Genomic DNA, 20,851 nt, shown 5'->3' on the forward strand with positions numbered 1-20,851 from the left:
GCAGGTTTTAGATGGATTCTTGATCCATCACAGCTGATTCAAATGGCTAAATTACCTCCTCAACATTTCTTGAAGTTCTCCAGAGGCCTGGTAATGAACTAATCATTTGATTCAGGTGTGTTGACCCAGGGTGAGATCTAAAACCTGCAGGACACCGGCCCTCGAGGCCTGGAGTTCAACACCCCTGGTCTAAGCTGTGATCATTATCAGATGACAAGGCATCTACAAGCACAATGTAAGAACTTGCAACTTAAACATGCCCACAATAAACAGATGCATCTTTAAAATATAGTTACATGCAGTATGAAAAGCACATAAAAAGCTAAAGAAAGTTATTTCTGTTCACACAGTAACCACTACAATAATGCAAGAACCTGTTAGCAAATAAATAAATAGCAAATGAATGCTACACGTGCAAAAATTCTGGATGCTAAATTTTAGCATATTTTAATTATAGTTTGCAAAAACTGAACAGAACATTTATTAAAAATGACCAAATACTTCTCTTTGAAGATGTTGTCATTAATAACATTACAGGGAGGCAAAATACTGCTACTGAAAATTGGCACACTAGAACAAAATGGCATGGCCTCATTTTCTAACGTACCAGAGTAGCATGGTATGTTTTAATGAAATGCATTCATAATTAATATTATTTCTTTCTTTCCTCTTTTCGTTATTGTACATATTACTTTGATGTGCATTTTCAAGGTGTTGTTCAGGTTGTGTATTCCCATCATTCAAAAATACTGGCGGCCGCCAGTGCTACTCCTCAGCTTCCTAGTACATGCATCTATGGTATATATTCGAAACTCTAGGTCATTTTCGAGAAAGGTTAACCTCTGACCTTGAGGTCAAGAACACCGGAACTTGGACTTATCTGAGATTTTAAGTAGATGCACCTATGGTATGAACTTGAAAATCCTAGGTGATATCATTCTCGATTTATTGTGTTCACAAAATTTTCAGAAAACTTGACCTCTGACTTTAAATTTGAGGTCAAACGCATTGGGACAAATTCGGGTGTCCATACCACCTGCCCGCCCACCCAGTGAGGTCGACAATATCCCATCAGCCTTTTATGGCCAAGGGGTGAAAAAAAAGACATCCTGGTTTTCAAGCATCTTTGTTTGCCGATAAGTGATGTGACTGGCTAAAAGTGAACTTTTTTTCTAATGCCAAAAGAAAAAAAAGCCCAAAACAACCAGAGCAGGTAAAATTTGAGCAGTTTGCATTTACTGGAACTTTACTACTGACTCGAGACACAATGGAAAAGCTTATGGAACAATATATAAGCTGATTTTTGTGGTGACACCAACTCACAAATTCCAGAATTCAAAATGTCCTTACAGATGAACTGTAAACAAAGAATATGTGGAACTTGGCCCTTTTACAGCTGCGCACACTATAGTGTTGCCTTGTTTTTAATCTCATCATTACAATTTTACTCAGATAGAAGATAGAATCAGGAGACAGAATCAATAACAATTACAAATGTACAAAGTAGTTCTTTGTTTTTATAATGCTTTAAAAAAAATCTTTTGGTATTTTCTCGGCGGAGTCCCATACTTTTTCAAATGTAACATTAGAGTCCATGTTCACAGCCTTTAGGTCACATAGTGATTAAAAAAAGACAGAAGGGGTTTTACACGAGCACACACACACATGCACGCACGTGTAGATCTCCAGATCTGTGTTTGCAGAGCCTGTTGATATATCTATTTCCTCTGGGAAATAAATATAAAATGTGAGGGAGAACTTATCACGTAATGAAAAGTGTGGGGAGGATATTTAGGGCAAAGGCTTGACATAAAGCAGTTTGTAAAAATACGCATCTCCAACACGGTGTTTGGGTTTATTTCTGTTTGTGTTTATGAAAGGTTAAAAAGAAGTGAGATCATTTGTAGTTTGACACTGACACAGAGCGAAAGGAAAAGTGAAGTAAATAATAAAAAAAATACAACAAACTATCATATAGTACATTTTCTATGCTAAACAAAGCCTGTGGGCGTGTGCTTGTTTACTTGAGGGCATCACAATATGTATTTGTGCGTGTTTGCATGCATTCAATCACTTTGTTAATGTTTGTGTTTTCAAGTTCGGATGTCTACAAGCTTCCGTTTACCTGTGTGAGTTTGTGTGTGTGTGTGTTTGGCAGTCACTCATTAGTGTCGACCCGTCTCCCTGAGCTGCCAGTCTCATCCATTGTGTGGGCTGCCTGCAGTCATCCATTTCCCCCACCTGGCCACATCCATCTTCGCTCAGCCAGACACTGTTAAAACTGTGTCACTGCTGCGTGTGAGTGTGTGTGTGCGTGTGTGTGAATGAGTGACTCAGTAAAGCAGAGTCAGAGGAAAAGAAAGAAAAGAAGAGAGAATGTTTTTTCTCTTGTCTTGTTTGTGTGTGCTTTTGACTGACAACACTGCAACTATAAGTCAGTACAGTCGTATAGTCTTTGTATAGCCTTCTGTCCTTTACAGTGACTTATCTGTCTGCTGCCTTGCGGTGTGTGTTTTTGCATTCAGGTCAATCCAAGTTTCATGACCAAGTGTCACTTTTCTTTTTTCTTAAAAAAAAAAATTCCTTTAATATATTTTCTTGATAAAATCAACAAACATTTTTCAGGTAGAACAAACCCCTACTATAATTACTACTAAGACAACAAGGCCATCCATCTGTACATCTTCCATCTGTTGATTTTCCACTGCTTATCTGGTCTGGGTCATAGTGGCAGTGGACTGAGCAAGGTATCCCAGATGTCCTTTTCAATTCTCTCTAGCCAAGCCCTCGATCTCTTCCTGGGAAAATCCCAAGGCATTCCCCGTCCAGATGGGAAATGTAATCCTTACAATGTGTTCTGCCCTCCCCTCCTGTTCCCAGTTACATGATCCAAAAATGCCTGCAGAGGAAGGCAGCAAGGATGTAATACTAATTGTATCCCTAAACCAATCAAAATAGCACCTTTTGATGTAAAGACACAGCTATTCTAACTTAAAATACCTTGCTGCTCGTATCCATGTTCTATTCTTTCTTTTACAAACCAAAGCTTGTCACCGTACTGTATGTGAGAATTTGAAAGCAGGAAGACTGGCAAATCCAGAGTTAATGCCTCAGGCTCAACATCCTTTTCACCATGTTCCAACACAACATGTACACTGCCACTGATGCTGCACCAGTCAGTCTATCAACCTCACGATCATTCGATTTTTTTTCCTTTTCATTTGGAGCAAAGACCCCAACCAGGTGAGAGCAAGACAGTATTTTCACAGCTATAAATAAAAAATAGTAATACAACTGCAGGTTATTATTTCAAAACCCCAGTAAGTGATTTTACTCAAGATGTTTTACTAGCTAGCTCATTATGTGGTGACATCTTGAGTTTAAAGATATTTCTGATTTTAAATTACATGCTTTTAAATCTTTAAGGCATCTGGTATTATTCTCGGGTATTACCTATGTGTCTCATTGTGGCCAAAAGGACAACTGTGTACCATTCAAAAGAACTAATGAATATTATCAAAATAGTTAACAATGAAATGTTCATTAGACAACAAAAAACGCTGTCTGCGCACATTTGATGTGTGTCAACTTCTGCCTGATTGGTAGTGAGCAAATAAACTCTATATGGCAAAAGTCAGCAGTTTCTCAGAATGACACTTCTAGTTGACTCATAAGAAATAAAATGATCGAAACCTGTAATTAATATGCAAACAGTATATGCTGTATATGCTAATGTGTTGGATTTCCATTAAACCCCTAATCAAGCGATATCAGCATCTCTGCAGATAGGGTTCCTCGTATCAATTATGATTTCATTTTTATTTGGATAAACTGACAATTACAACAACATATTGAATACAGGGTGCAACATGTTTCAAGACAGTCCTACAATAAAAAAAATGAAGATGGATCTTTATCAGGGCAATATCAGTAGAATCTCCAGATCTCAGAAATCCCTGTTTCAGTTTTTACACAGACTATCAAATGCTCTTCTCTTTCTCTCCCCTCTGTTTCTCAAAGCAAAGCATTCAAATTGCATTCAGATGTTTGATTCCAAGCAAGCTTTGGCAGATAGCACCCTTGCTCTCAAACCTCATGTTAAGACATGGAGCGCGGAGCAGATCACAAGCATCGAGCCTTTGATACTACCAAACCTTAGAAACGTCAACAAGTGTCCGCCTATCTCTCTTCCTCTCTTGCTCTTACTGTCTCCTTCTCTTTCATGTCCAATCTAATTAATTCTGAAGCTCTTTTTTTCTTTTTTTGCGGTGGTCTTTCATGATTGCATAAATAACTATATGATTTAATGTTAGCGACCAGAATATAACCCCCCCATCCCCACCTCCGATTCCCATGGGTAAATATTAGCTTGGTTACGTTAAGCGCATCTTCATGTCTGTTTTAATCACTTCTCAAGTTTTATTGAAACATTGTCCATTTGAATTTAAATTTAAGAGTAAGGAGTGCACCCCCTGCTAGGCTACCACAATCACTTCCTTCAAAAAAGAAAGGAAAACCAAAAACACTGCTGCAGTCATTTTAATTTATTAAGGTTTTCACATTAGTCCAAGAGCAGATCTTAGCCCTGAGGTCGATGGTGCCCTTGAAAAATTGTGTCCTGCCAAAAATAAATTTTTATTTAAATGTTTGCTTCCAATCATGACTACTAGGCAATAAATCAAAATACAAAATCATTAAATAATTTTTAAAAAGTAGTACTGCTGCTGCTACTCCTCCTACTACCACTAATTATAATACTATTCCCTTTATATAGCCTTAACACTGTTAATATATGTTAAACACATACAAAGTTGGCCTGTGCCATATACAGCACAGTAACAAATCTATGTAGCACTAGTTGCTTATAGGAACATGGCTTTACAAAGTGGGCTCAAAGGGAAAAATAAAACAACCGGCCAGTGGGTAGTTTATCACAGAGATCTGCGTATGGTGAGTCAACACTGCCTTATTACTGACATGAGAATAGAGAGTCCAATATTTGTACCAACAAAAGATTGCAAACAAAAATAAGCATCCATGGGAGCCTAGGGTATATTCTTCTTTCTACAGTGCTCAGACAAGAGGTACAGAAAAAGAAAAATTGGAGATTCACATACTGAAATAAATACAGACAGGAGAGGGAGAATAGACAAAGTAGACTGGGGAAATGAGTGAACTGAGTTTTCATTGGAACCCTGGGGATGTATGTAATGAGTTGGAGAGAGGCATGTTTGCCTAGTCTGGTTTACACTGAGAAATGACCCTGTGAAACACACAGTGTGGCCCTCTTACCACACACACATTCACACAATCACTGACTTGGAGGCAACCCAGGCCAGCAATGTTGACGAAAGAAGTAGAAAAGGTGGTGGTGTATTCAGAAAAGAATTTCTACTATAATGCTTGGCTCGGTGAGGCATTCCTACAGCGTAACGTTGTCCAAAATGTGGCATTGAATTGCTGTCACTACTTGATACTGAGACAAGTCTTACAGTTAATGGGACACCGAGCTGTTAAATAAAATAAAAAATCACAAGCTCGATGGCATCATACAGACACTTCTTGTCACATTTTTATTGAACTTGTAACTTTTTAACACAGTGATTACAGATGCATTATTTAATGCATTAATCCCTAGCACTTAAATCTGATGCTAAACCAGGACTTGTGATTTGTTGGGATTGAGACAAGTGTCACCATTGCCACAACCAAGCAAATGCCAAGGACCAAGGACACCTTGTGTGGATCATTTGCACACTAGCTGCTTTGCAAAAAAAGCAGTATTGGACTTTTGGGAGTATAAACACTGCAACCTAGCGTGAGCAGATATCCCACTCTATGTGAGACTGCACAGCATTTGTATCTATTGTCCCATATCTTGAGAAAATATCCCACATTTTGATTGGCCTCAGTATACAAAAGATGAACCCATGAGTGCGACAAGAAACATGTCTCAACAAGAAGTCCTTGCTGACAGTCTTGGTAGCTATAGCAATAAGTAATAGGGATATATATGTGAGACACCATAGAAGACAAAAGCAAGACAAAAATCAAAAGTTATGCACTAGGAAGAAGACATTTAAATAGAACAGACTATATGTCCTTCACATGATCAGTGTCAATCCTTTTAACTGCATCCAACCACCTTCTTCTGCTCTGACAAAGATTGATGCAGAAAGTTGGATAAGGTAAAAGGCTTAAAGAATTTCAGTACAATGCATGCAATATTTCCTCGATCTTTTCTTAGAATAGACATTGCCAGCTTGTCAGTCTTAGTCTGATAAAAGGATTATAAATGGCAATGTGTTTTTTTTTTTTTTTAAAAGAGCTTAGTGGTTTGAGGTTTTTACCTGATAATTTTTACCTGATAAGTGTGCTCGATGAAACTTCAGCAGACAGATAGAAATATGTTCCAGTGGGTAAATTACTGCCTGTCCCAAGTTTGATGGCAGTCCTTCACACATTTCACTTTTTTCCACTTAATGTCAAACTCATAGTAGGATACAGTCCATGATTACCTGTGATTTAACTTAACTTTCTTTTTCTTTAAAAAAAAAAATCAGTCTTACTTTAGAGGTGGAGATTCTTTCGAGAAACACTGAACAGTCTTTGAACTTTAAGAGAAGGCTTGAGAAAACCGACTCGGGCACAGGGAGAACACACAAAGTATACATAGGAAGGCCATTACTTCAATTTGAAAGAGACCATTGGAGCCGGTCTGCTAGCATGGTTAAAGGAAAACACTGGGAAGTGAAAATAATAAGTAATATGCAAGGCCAAGGGACAATATGAAAATTGTGTGATGTTGTGTTCACAACAGTGCAGACCTGCTTGTTATCCTCTTAGATCATGTGTACATTAGACTCAATGTGCCTATGAACACATGTTCTATAGTATAACCTTTTGTATGGCTTACCAATAATAAATTCATAGTGGCGACTTTGTTTGGGGTGGTAGGCACTTTAAACTTAAGATTTAAAGTCCTCCTCTTGTCAACTGCATTCCAATGCCTGATTTAATCATTAAGATATAACACTTATTGATATCGCAGTTATCACTCTGTATTGTAGTCCTTGTATTCAGTTGTGTAGAGCCAGAACTGACTAAACATATGACAAAGTCTACAAGTGGATTTCACTTCCCTTCCCAGGCAAATTAGTGTGATGGTTGAACTGTTTCCACATTGCACCCATCACACTAATATAAAGACAAAGCTATTCATCAAGCCCCTTGTATAAAAAACTTCTCAAAGAAGCTGTCCAGACTGACTGGAAACAGCATTTCAGACTGCACTGTGCTTACCACAGCAAAACAGCAGAATAATACTTTTTTTTTTTTTTTACTTAGCAGTAGCCAGATCAGTTCTAAATTACTCACATCACAACTACAACATATGGAAGAGAGTGCTGTTGGATTCAGAGAGTCAAAAACCAAGAAGTCATAAGGAAGAGAAAATGATTCGTAGTAACAGAACATGGAAGTATAAAACAAAATAGAGAAAAAAAGAAGAAAAGGAAGAAAATTCTGGGCATCATAGCTCTGCGTATGCGGTGGCTCTGATGAATATGCTCATTAGTATGGCTCTCATGACAGATCACTCCATTAATAATCTACGGCTATGATCATGGCCTTGACTGAGAGGGAGGACCACAGGGATGTTGCCTCAGAATGGAGCCCTGTCACTTGCAAGAACCTTAATAGCCATGTAAGACCGCAAGAGTGCGTGCGCTGACGATAAACAGAATAAAAAATGTGTATTTTCAAGACTCAAGTTTAGATAGACGTTATTATGAGTCTCATTCAGAGAATACTTTTTGTATTTATGAAGGACAATTTGTGTTCGTGTCAACTCAAGGGTGGGCACCTTATTAACCGAGGCCCCTGGTGGCTATTTGTGTCTCCAGGAGTGGTAGCCAATTATTGAAAACACAAAACAATATATGCATGGGACACACTGTAACACAACACAGTGGTAAATAATACATCATCATATCTACCCTTTATGAATTATAAATCTCTCCATGTTGACAACTGTTCACAGCAGGCATATATTTATTCATGTACATGTAGCTTATCTCATTGTTTTTTGACAACGTAATTTGTATGATTAATTCTATACCATGAAAATGTTTATGTTACACAGCATGGGGGTTTGTCAGCATTGGCATGGCAAGACTAAACGCAAGCTCTGATCGCCTTTGGTATTAAATAAAAAGCACTTTATATGTGGTGTGATCACAACTGTGTCCCAAATTTAATTGATGGTTTAATATTTTCCCTTGGCAACTCACTTGGGCAAAGCCTGCTTCTGATGTAGCCAAAAACAGCAACTGAAAAATTTGTCTAAGATATTAAATCAGGGACTACAGGGATTACTAAGCCATTTTCCATTTTCATTCGGATTCTCCTGGCTTTTTAACCTGTTATTTTTCTGTGTGTGTATGACAATTTCATGAACCACTCAAAAAATGCAAGACATTTGGAGATTTAATCACAGACATGGGAAAACCGGACACATTAACACAGTCATAACACACAGAACGTTTTCATAGGACTCTGCAGTCCTGTGAATACCTACATCATCATACAGCCTATGATTCAGTAGCTTGTAGAACAACAACGAATAACTTGAAGTAATAATTGTCTGTATGACTTTATCAGTTTCTCATATCACTGTGGAAGATTTTTGACCCAACACTATTTTCCACTGTTGCCTCATTTCATTGTGGTTTGTACAGCTCTCTGAAAGCCCAGCCATAATATTTTGAATCAGGTTGAGGTTTGGCCTCTGACAGGGCCATTGCAACACCTTAATTCTTTTCTTTTCACCCATTTTGCTGTAGATTTGCTGTTGTGCTTGGGATCAATGTCCTGTTGCATGACTGACCTGGTTTGGTTTAAACACTTTACTCCAAAATGCTTTGGTATACAAAGGAGTTCATGGTCAAGTCAGTAACACTAAGGTGCCCAGCTCCCTTGGTTGCAAAACAATTGTTAACCCTTCCACTACTGTGCGTGAAAGTCAATAATTTGGTCTCGTTTTTCTGAAGGACATTTTTCTAGAGGTTTTGTGATTTGTTTAGATGCAAGTATGCAAACCTAAGCTGCATTGCTGCCATTTTCTTTTTAGAGGCCAGGGAATTCTCCCAGAAACCCATCCAAATGACTCACACTTGTTCCACTTTTTTCCAATGTTACCGTCATGAACTTTAACATTTAACATGCTAACTGAGACCAGTCAGAGATGTAGCTCTTGGGTTTCTTGCAATTTTTTTGAGTGCTGTACAATTTGATCTTGGGGTGAATTTGCTTCCACTTCTGGGGAGATTGTCGCATTGTGTTGACACTAATCTAAATGCTTGAGACCAGCAGCCTGCCCAAACTTTGCATTTGCTGATGATCCCGTTAATCATGAGTACTGAAGTAGAAGCATTTGGCTCTCTTATTTCCCATGAAAGCAGTAAAGGTACTGCACAGACTCCAGTGAAAACCTTTTTCATATGACTTCATGTGTATCTGTCAGCTATTGATACTGACAACAAAATTCTAACAATTTGTAATAAACTCTAACATCCATGATACTATAACACTGATTTCCTGCATTCCACACTTCCCCCACTAAAGTCAAGTAAGACTTTGAATTATTTACTTCACTTCTACATAGAGACGAGGAAACGGAGGTGCCGGTGTCTGCTGCTGAATCCATAAACACTCACACTTTACCAATAGCCACTCAGTTGTCCATGGCTTGCGGCCATGTGCTACAGACTAACATAAACACTTTTTTTTTTCTCAGTTTAGAAATTATTAATTAATTAATAATGCATTTGGCCTCTATCGCTTGAAACATAATAGAATAGTACCGTAGTTGTTTTCCAAAGCAAATTCAAGCACGCATTCAATAAAAACCCTTGATGAATGAACCAGAATGCCACTCAAACCACGCACTAGGTTTATCACCAAATATCACTTAGAAGGTAAATACACTGACCATATTAGCAAATCATGTATTTTATACTTAAATAGGTAATAAAGGCTCAGTTTCCTTACCTTGGCTATCTGGACACACCAATTGAGCAATAGCTGTGATCCAATGTTGTCTTTGTGCTCGTGGACATAGTCGAGCAGGCATCCGTGAGGCATCAGCTGTGTGACCAGCTGGATTGTCGGACTCAAGCAGACACCCAGCAGTCGGACCAGGTGCGGGTGCTCCATGCTAGCCATGATCAGAGCCTCCTGAATGACACAGATATACACTCAGGCATGTGGAGGGTAATGATTACAGGTGGCTGTTTTAATCTGTAACAGTATGTCAGCAATGTTTATTTCCAACAGTAGTCATTTTCAATAAACACATAAAAAATATGCTATTTATTAGAAACATGTCAGATTGTGTGATGGGTATGAGGTAAATTGTGCCAAAACAATTTGGCTGCAGAAAAGACTGAAATACATTTATTTGTGTTTTTCTTTCTACTGGTAATATTTTTTTTATTTAATAATAAAAGAAATACTGTTTCTTTTAGTTCTCCGAATTGTGAATGGATAAGAAGATGGGACTTTTCACTGCCTGAATTACGAGTTGAGTTTCAAGAAATATTTTATTACTGGGCATGCTAATTACATACCTGAGGAGACCCCTACATTAAAAAAAAAAAACGACTAGGATCCTAGCAGCACTTCATCATCCCTCTCTCTCCTCACATTTCTATTCATCTCTTCCTCATATCTCCTGTCTGTTTTTCTTTGTCTGCAGGGACATATTGAGTGGGGCAGCACATGGTGGTGTCACCCCACAAGTATGATAAGCTTCCCTTTCACTTTAGCCAAAGAAGAATTTGATGCTAAATGATGTTTTTGTACAGCCCCACTTTTCAAATAATACACCTGCATTAGGACACAAGCCTGAAAATTGTGTTTTCAGCACCAATTTTATACTTATTCTGATGTCTTGTTTTAGTCTACAGTGTGACACTCTTTTGAAAATATCCTGGAAACAGCCTTGGCTGTCTGGTGCGAGTGCTGGTTGTGGCAACTCCAGCACTCGCAACACTCACTGAACTGGCACACCTGAGACTCATCTTCACATCAAGTCTCTTCACTCCATGTTCAGTATCCCATGTGGTACATGTGTGATGGCCAAATTCTAGCTCTTGCATTTTGGTCTCTAAACAATTTAGTTCTTTTGTAATGCGTGTCTCCTGTACTTCAGCTCAACTCCTTATTATTACACCAGTTAGGTCTCCAAGCCAACTCATTTCTGAACCTTGTGCCAGCCTCTACTCGTGGCCTGCTACAAAGAGTCAGCTACTCTGGACTGATACAGTAAACTTCAGCTTCATATGTAACAAAGTTTCTGTGTCTGCTTTTAGATGAGAGATTTTAACTAAAACAAATGTTATTGTAGCTTGATGTTTGAAGATTATAAACTTTTAATAATGATGAATCACCATATCATTAGGATGTTGTTCCCTTTCATCTGTCAATATTTGTTGCTGCAGGGATTCCATTAAACAAAGATTTCACTAGTTAAAATCAAATTTGTAAGACCATGAATGCTTTTATGCCAATGTCTTTCTTGGTGGCCTAGAAGCAAAGGCAACACACAGATTTAAGTATCTGCTGTGTTTTGTGATATTTACGTCAACCTTAATGTTAGCTCAGACGAGCCTCTTGAACACACATTTATCATCTCTGACAGTGTCTTGTCTTCCCCCCTTATTTCTTACTCATATGCTGTGTCACCAAAACTGAGATGAACCACTCTCACAAAGGTAATTTTTAAACTTTCTCTTTCTTTTCTATCAGTTTGATAAGAGTTTGAATGTTTCTTTCCCTAAATAAAATTCATACTCAAAACAACATTTCCTCATAGGTCAGGCTATTCTGCTTTCTTTCATGATTGTTTTATGGCTTGTTTGTGCATGTGGAATGTGTCAGAATATTCACTGCGAGAACAGAGAACTAAGATTCTGACACATATGTATGTTTTTTGGCAACTGGTGCACATATCTTTCTGTGTTATCGAGGACCTCAGTTTTGGACTGACCATAACTGATTTCTGTCATCTGCTGAAGTCAAGCTTTAGATGGTCTAAGGGTGTTTTCACACCTGTGCTGCCTAATCAATTTAAATCAAACTCTGGCTCATTTTCCCTGGTGAAGTTCATTTGTGCAATCGCATTTGGTCCGGTTCACAACAGTTGAACTGAGACACTTTGGAGGCAGTGATCTCAAATTGGTTCCAAATGAACTCCAGAGTGGTGATCAGACCACAATCCAACTTAACTGCCAGATGCATGCTAAAGTTTGATCTGACCATCTTTGGTAGCTAAGTATGTTTTGCATTCTGTTACCTTTTACCATAAATGTTCAGAGGTCACAAAATTTAAACTAATCATCTTATATTACTTCTATTGGTCCTGCCCTACACTGAATGGTTGTAGCTTCGGATGTGATTTCTTTAGGAAGACATTTTGGTTCACTTGGTGTATACTTGGAGTCCAGGCCTCCCTCTCCCCAGGTATCTCCTCCTACTCATCCAGGGGAACACAGAGGCTTCCCAGTCCAGCTGAGGGACATAATCTCAATCTCCAACACACTTTCACTCCTCCACTTGGGGCAGAAACTAGTCCCTGAACGGAGTGGACACTCTACCCTTTAACGCTGAACACCATTATTGTCATTCCACTCCAGTGGGACTTGGGGACCACCACCTGTTGAAAGCAACAGAACCACATCATCTCCAAAAATTAGAGACGAGATCCTGTGGATCTACTGTACATCCGCTATATGTACAGGTACTAAATGGCCAAACACCTAACATACTCCTGAAACATCTCCTACAGGAAAATAAAATAAAATTATATATATATATATATACACACACACACAGTGGTTTGCAAAAGTATTCGGCCCCCTTGAACTTTCCCACATTTTGTCACATTACAGCCAAAAACATGAATCAATTTTATTGGAATTCCACGTGAAAGACCAATACAAAGTGGTGTACACGTGAGAAGTGGAACGAAAATCATACATGATTCCAAACATTTTTTACAAATAAATAACTGCAAAGTGGGGTGTGCGTAATTATTCAGCCCCCTTTGGTCTGAGTGCAGTCAGTTGCCCATAGACATTGCCTGATGAGTGCTAATGACTAAATAGAGTGCACCTGTGTGTAATCTAATGTCAGTACAAATACAGCTGCTCTGTGACGGCCTCAGAGGTTGTCTAAGAGAATATTGGGAGCAACAACACCATGAAGTCCAAAGAACACACCAGACAGGTCAGGGATAAAGTTATTGAGAAATTTAAAGCAGGCTTAGGCTAGAAAAAAATTTCCCAAGCCTTGAACATCCCACGGAGCACTGTTCAAGTGATCATTCAGAAATGGAAGGAGTATGGCACAACTGTAAACCTACCAAGACAAGGCCGTCCACCTAAACTCACAGGCCGAACAAGGAGAGCGCTGATCAGAAATGCAGCCAAGAGGCCCATGGTGACTCTGGACGAGCTGCAGAGATCTACAGCTCAGGTGGGGGAATCTGTCCATAGGACAACTATTAGTCGTGCACTGCACAAAGTTGGCCTTTATGGAAGAGTGGCAAGAAGAAAGCCATTGTTAACAGAAAACCATAAGAAGTCCCGTTTGCAGTTTGCCACAAGCCATGTGGGGGACACAGCAAACATGTGGAAGAAGGTGCTCTGGTCAGATGAGACCAAAATGGAAATTTTTGGCCAAAATGCAAAACGCTATGTGTGGCGGAAAACTAACACTGCACATCACTCTGAACACACCATCCCCACTGTCAAATATGGTGGTGGCAGCATCATGCTCTGGGGGTGCTTCTCTTCAGCAGGGACAGGGAAGCTGGTCAGAGTTGATGGGAAGATGGATGGAACCAAATACAGGGCAATCTTGGAAGAAAACCTCTTGGAGTCTGCAAAAGACTTGAGACTGGGGCGGAGGTTCACCTTCCAGCAGGACAACGACCCTAAACATAAAGCCAGGGCAACAATGGAATGGTTTAAAACAAAACATATCCATGTGTTAGAATGGCCCAGTCAAAGTCCAGATCTAAATCCAATCGAGAATCTGGAGCAAGATCTGAAAACTGCTGTTCACAAACGCTGTCCATCTAATCTGACTGAGCTGGAGCTGTTTTGCAAAGAAGAATGGGCAAGGATTTCAGTCTCTAGATGTGCAAAGCTGGTAGAGACATACCCTAAAAGACTGGCAGCTGTAATTGCAGCAAAAGGTTGTTCTACAAAGTATTGACTCAGGGGGCTGAATAATTATGCACACCCCACTTTGCAGTTATTTATTTGTAAAAATTGTTTGGAATCATGTATGATTTTCATTCCACTTCTCACGTGTACACCACTTTGTATTGGTCTTTCATGTGGAATTCCAATAAAATTGATTCATGTTTGTGGCTGTAATGTGACAAAATGTGGGAAAGTTCAAGGGGGCCGAATACTTTTGTAAGCCACTGTATATACACACTAGCACCTTTTTCACAATATGTTGTACTGGGTCAGAATGTCAGAAGACAAATGCCAGACTCACACTTCTAGAGAATTCATCATGTTTACCAGCATAGACTGAACTGCCAAAGATCATAGGACCCCTTATTCTGTTTAAGGTTGAAGTTCCTCTTGAAGTGAACAGCAAGGTTCCACTCAGTCAAAAACAGTGCAATTTTATTCAAAACCTTGACATCAAAGTGACTTCGCACTTTGAGATTGTCAGCATTCTATGTAGTAAGCAAAAAAAAATGTAGTAAATAGACCAAGGTCAGATTGCTGCAAATCAGGAATATTTGCCTTTAAATATAGTAGCAATGGTGTCTTTGTGCTGATGTTGTGTATTATGAAATCTTTCTGTTATACTCTACAGTATGTAGACACAAAGCAACTATACCTGAAGCTTGTAATATTGCATATGATTGCAACATAAACACTAACAGACCCCTATTAATCCCATGGTATAGAAACTCTCCAAAAGACAGAAACAGGCTTTCATTTGCTCACCTGCAACTTTACAACAATTGAAAATTCATCATCGGGTGGGTAGGTATACGCCAAAATACACAAGACAGGCAGGTGTGGCTGTTTGCTTTTACTGGGGAGAGAATCAATGCATAAAGCTCCAATGAACACTGACAGAGAGATGCAACCACTATACATTTTAGAACTGATATGGCTCATCTATCACAATGCTTACATAATGAGGTCCCTGTTTACATGCCAGTGATGGGTATAGTTACACTGAGGGTAATGGTAAATCGGGCCAAAGTCTTTGACTGACTGGCTTTTCCTTTCTGCCTGCAGGATTCCTTACAAGCAAATTAATATTGTGGTGTTTACTTAGCACTGCAGTGGGGTATCCTGTAATCTGTTAGCCCTGCATCCTATTCAGATCCCTTCTGTGAGCTATTATCCAAAAAACAAAATACTTCCACAGCATCCTAAAGAGTTTTCTATATATAAAATAAGTATATACAAGAATTATACTAATTGAAAAACACATGACATGAGGAATTGTGACAATAGACTTTAAAGCCATTAAGTGGAGAGGTAGGGGCAGTAGTAGTTGTGGTTAGGTACTGTAAAAAAAAGAGAGAGAGAATATGTCTGTGAAATCCTGTGAACATCCCTTTAGGCCCTGGAAAGCACTACTGTTGGGCTGAGATAACAGTTATATAAAACACAAAAAAGGATTTGCAGGGGTTGTTCTTTTTTGTACACTGACTGTATAAAGTTTACATCCCCACTGAATTGTAATTTCGCTGTTACAATTAAATACAAGCATTAGGAAACACTGTTTTTACAAACTTGTGCTACTTCTGTAGCTCGTCATGAAGGTAAACTGAAATAAGGTAGTTACAAGTCTTCAGAATTGTATTAATATGTAATAATTTTAAAACAATTTGTTTAAAAAAAAAAGCTAAACTGAAACTTTTCTGTGGCTCACTGTTGAGAAGTGCTTTATAGATTGCTGCATTTTGTGCATTGTATGGATGTCTCACGTTATTAAAACTGATATATTGGAGGGCCTTGGAGAATAATACCTAAGTAAAACATTAATAAAAAAGAAAAGAAGATTTTAATTTTCTTTAATCAAAACTAAAGGAATAGCATGCTCTAGCTGTTATCCTTATTGCATACACAAACATGCACACTCCTAAATGCATGCAGATCGACACACACATGCCAGTGCTGCAGGGAATAAACACCCTTTCCTTTTGCCAAGCACTTGCTGAAAGGAGACAGGCTTGGTATTTTATTGTTAGCCATAAAAAAAGAGAGGTTCCCTTCTCTTACTGCACCACAGGTAAGGAGTGGCAAACTCCTACACAGAACCAACCACACACACACGCATGCTGAAAGACAATCAATTCTCTGTGACATTCTTCAAACAGTCAGTGGCAAGTGAGACTGGGGCATTGAGTGGCCTGCAGCTAGAAGGTCACCAGTCAGAAATCCCAGTCTGCCTGGAAAATAATGGATGGCAAAGTAAATGAATGGCACTCTGCTTTCCCTTTGTAACTACCACTGGTGTTCCCTGGAGCAGAAGCTTGAGCCCCCAGCTGCTCAGCAGTCAGTCATTAGAAGACGACTGTGGATCTAGACAGAGGTGATGGAAGGTATTCTTAAAAAGAGAAAAGAAACCCCAAAACTATTTATGAGGAAAATTAACCAAGTTTACGCGTAGATCCACATGGACACATGCCTTTCTGCTGTTATATACGTTATGTCCACTGTTTCTATGCCCCCTACATGTTATCTTATTTCTCTGTCTGATTTTCTGATTGTCAGACAACCTCCCAAAGCACTTGGAACATAAATTAAACACATATGGGATATTCATCAAAGACATCGTGATAAAAATAGAAATGCTAACCCTCCAAAACTCTTCCTTTTAGACTGTCAAACTAAGTGCAAAACATGAGTGCAAGTGGGTCGCTTTCAATGTGTGTGCGTGTGTGTGTGCGCGTGCATGGGTACGTGTGTTGATATGAGTTATTTCATCTGCATTGCATCATCACAGGGTAATAATTTTGATTTTTTTTTCACTCTTCCTTTTGAAATGAGCCAAGATGTGAATGTTTTATAAATGGGGCCTAGTGCACTGTGCTAGGAGCCCATGGCATGGTGCGTGTATGTCTGCATATGTAGGGCTCCTACAGGCCCCTTATGGTTTCTAGTCTGCTGTTTGTGGGGTTCAACTTTAGTTGTTCGAGATTTCACTTTACAACCATCTGTGTAGTGCTTTTGTAGGCTAGTTTAGCGCTAAACTGAAGTTAACTTGTCAGCAACGAATGCAATGTACAGCTGGTTAAAGGCTTTTAGAAGAAAAGCTCAGTGTTTGCTCCCTTACATACTTTATGTATAAATTGCAGCACCTTTAAACAGTGTGACTAACAGGCTTTGGAACAAAAGGTGTACAAACAACACAGTATTTAGCTTGTAATTTACCTGCGTATATGTTATCTTTATAAAAGCTGAGTTTGAATTGTATTGTCAAGTTTCTTTTTTTGGATTTTGTTTTCAAGATACTCACATCCATGAATTCCACATTAGCCTTGGGTCCTGTGGCCTCATTTAGGATTTTAATGGCAACAGGGATTTTCACAGTTTCCCCCTCTGGGACCCAGATACCCTAAAGAAGAAACGCACACAGACACATACACACACACACACACAACATGATGATGAGTCATTACACTAATTGCACAGTCACAAATCCTCTACTCACAGAAATGATGTTTAAAAAAAGTATTATAGCTCCTGGAGGAACAGCAGGAATCTCAATAAATTGAGCGTTTTACACTCTAAATTCTACTTTGTCAGCTTTATAAATAACAACGTTCCATATTCTCACTGGCTGATTATAAAAATGAACTGCATGCTGTACGATTAAGGTTATTTTGCCCTTCAAAAAGACTTGGGCAAAACTATTTAATCATTTTGAAGTATCTAATTTTAGGGAGGTTTAAAGTGATTTAACAGCTGCCAAAGTGGATGGAATATTTGAAAGAGGAGAAAAATTAAGTACCTCTCAACTTTTTCAAAGTGATTAAAATGTGTTCCACCTTTGTTCCACCCTTATGTGACTACACACCCAGAGTGACAGAAGGCCTAGATTTCACACTTAGCCTAAAAACAACTATCCCCTCAAAGAATTATCTAAGGTGATAATGACAATCGATTTAATGCAGTTTTATGTTCCCTATTACCTGTAATTCTCCAGATGATCATTATTTAGCACAATAATTTAAGGCCACACTTTATGAAAGCTTGGACATCGATGTTCTTACTGGAAAAACTGGTTTACAGGTTTGTAAATGCCTCAGTTTATTAACAACGCATTTATCTAAAACTGCATCTGCAAACGGGCTGCTACAGCTAACACTGCAGAATAAAATGACATATTTTACATTAGGAGGAGAACATATCCATACACAGAATTTACCATTTTATTCTAAAATGTTTAGAAAACACATGCAATTATTTACATATGTTACGGCCTGCTTTAGGGATTAGTACTCGTTTGTGTGTTTTGTGTTGCAGGAGTTGTGATACGGGAGGACAGTGTTCTGTGCAGCTGTTTAAATCTTGACTTTCAAGAACCTCGCCTTTGTTGCTATACTGCTCTGCTCCTGTGAAGGTGTCTATGCCATCTCCATGCCATGTCATCCTGTTTTGCTTTGAGTTTTCCTTTTAGTTCTTTTTTGCACATACACTGTATACCATATACTTACCTAGCGATCTATCACTATGCTACACCACTAATACAGACCTACACACATCTTTCTTAATTTATTTAATTACTTGTGATCTATGAGCGGGTTGAACTGCACATTGTGACAGAACATGTGACAGAAGAATTTATAGCTCCAAATTGTTCTCTTAATGGTGAAATGCGGAGTTGAGCCAGTTAAGCATATTGCCACCAACTATGGATATGGGTCAAATCAAGGAACAGCATGTGGCCTTAGTTTTATTAAACATAAACCTAAATATTGCTACACTTTAATTAACTAACTGTGTTTTAGCTGTATGAGCCATCCTATAAAGCACTCAGTTTACAAGTTGGTCTAAATGCTGAACCTATGAACTCTCAGCTATGGAGATTAGGTACAAGTCTGATGTCTTCTGGCTGTAAAGGACCTGTCAGGGTTCTATAGCTCACCTATAAGACATGAAACTGACTATACAGCAGATCCTTACAAGTCTAGAAGTGCCTTGAAATTTCCCAGGAGAGCATGCAAGACCTTGCTTTGAAAAAGGACATGCACTGATGCCACATACCTCTGGCCTAAAAAAAAGTGCTACAATGAGAATGGGTGGACACAAAAAATGACCAATTATAATTTCAGTGAGAGAAAGTCTGTTCTTTCTAATTTCAGATTTTTTTTTCCAACTTCTACCCAACCCTTCATTGCTCTTATGGTGACCTCAGCTACCTCTTATTTCACTGTCACCCCAGGGGTCTCAGTGTCTGCTATTACTTATTCTTTTCATCTCCCGCCTCCAGCCTTCCATCTCATTTCCTGTCATTAATGATCCTGCAATGTCCCTCTTGTCTTTTTCTCATGAAGTGAGAATGTGAACACAATGTGACATCATGGTCTCACTTTTAGTAGAGGAGCAGTTAAGTAGTTGAAGCTAAAATGCAAATAGTCACCATTAATTCACATTTGATTGTATTTTACCTTGTAAACAGTTCCAAAAGCTCCGGAGCCGAGGATCTTGACTCTTTTGAGTTCTGTTTCTTTCAGGATGCGAAGCTGGGCTTGATTGGGTGCCGTTCCACTGGGTGTTAAAGGTTCCACCAACTAAGAATGCAATAAATAAGTCAGTGAGTGCTGGAAGACAAGTCTAGAATCTACATAACAAAAGCTACTAAGATTAATTCATAATACTTTAAATTAAAACGTCACAACTTATCACAGGATTAGTCCAATATGCGATACTTGTTGCTGAGCAATTAAATGCAATTTAGCTTCTCAGGATCTCAGGAACACACTTCCATATTAGAAAAAAAACAAAACAAATAAAACCCCAAAATAAAACACACCTTTCTTCCATGCAAAATCCTTCTTTAGAGGATAGGACCGTTTCTAAAAGCTGTGACCTAAATTCCAGGACGTCAGGTAGTGAAACAGGTTTTACAATAACAAAACTAAAATTACTATTTAAATTGTAGAAAAACAAGAGCAATTTCATACAAAAGTTTGACTCAAATGCAACATTTACTCTTAAGGAAGGTTCCAGTGGGTAAGAAAAGTACACACACACTGGGTGGGTGGACAGGCAACATGAACACCCATGTTTGTGACACTGATAACTAAAGAACGAAGCAACGTAGGACTTTCAAATTTATACTACAGGTCTTTCTACTAAAAATCTCAGATGAGTTTGAATCTCAAGGTTAGAGGTCAAATTTTCTGAAAAACTTGTGACTCAAGAACAAAGCGACATTGGAGTTTCAAATTGATACCATAGGTGTATCTACTAAAAATCAAGACAGCTGGTTGTAGTTACATTTATTGCCCCTGCACTTATGGTTACAGTAGGGTTGTAATGGATTTTTTATCCAGCAAGATAAATCTAGACTATGATGAACCATTATTATGACATTCTCTACGGTAAAAGGAAGTGAAAGCGATACTACATGGGAACAGAAGAGAGTGATGGAGAAAGGTGGATGAAAACAGAGAAAGACTGGGGGAGACAGATAATTGAGGCAGCTGAACGGGAGTTGAAATTTTGGTTGTCTCATTACTGCTCAAGTGGAGGAACAAACAGATGAAATAGTAGGAGAAGCAGAAAGATTATAT

At 38.7% G+C, this 20,851-nt stretch overlaps 1 protein-coding gene across 1 annotated transcript in view; it reads right to left on the bottom strand.

Moving 5' to 3' along the window:
• Nucleotides 1-20,851, bottom strand: part of LOC134644308 (receptor tyrosine-protein kinase erbB-4-like) — a 303,631-nt gene that overhangs the window by 37,753 nt on the left and 245,027 nt on the right. Inside the window, exons 18-20 of the mRNA XM_063497223.1 lie at nt 19,724-19,846; nt 17,569-17,667; nt 10,051-10,236 (exon numbers count right to left, since the gene is read on the bottom strand). Of these exons, the coding sequence (XP_063353293.1) occupies nt 10,051-10,236; nt 17,569-17,667; nt 19,724-19,846 (408 nt within the window). The remainder of the gene's footprint in view (nt 1-10,050; nt 10,237-17,568; nt 17,668-19,723; nt 19,847-20,851) is intronic.

The sequence above is a fragment of the Pelmatolapia mariae genome, linkage group LG16_19 (genome assembly GCF_036321145.2).
Source record: "Pelmatolapia mariae isolate MD_Pm_ZW linkage group LG16_19, Pm_UMD_F_2, whole genome shotgun sequence".
Taxonomy (NCBI): domain Eukaryota; kingdom Metazoa; phylum Chordata; class Actinopteri; order Cichliformes; family Cichlidae; genus Pelmatolapia; species Pelmatolapia mariae.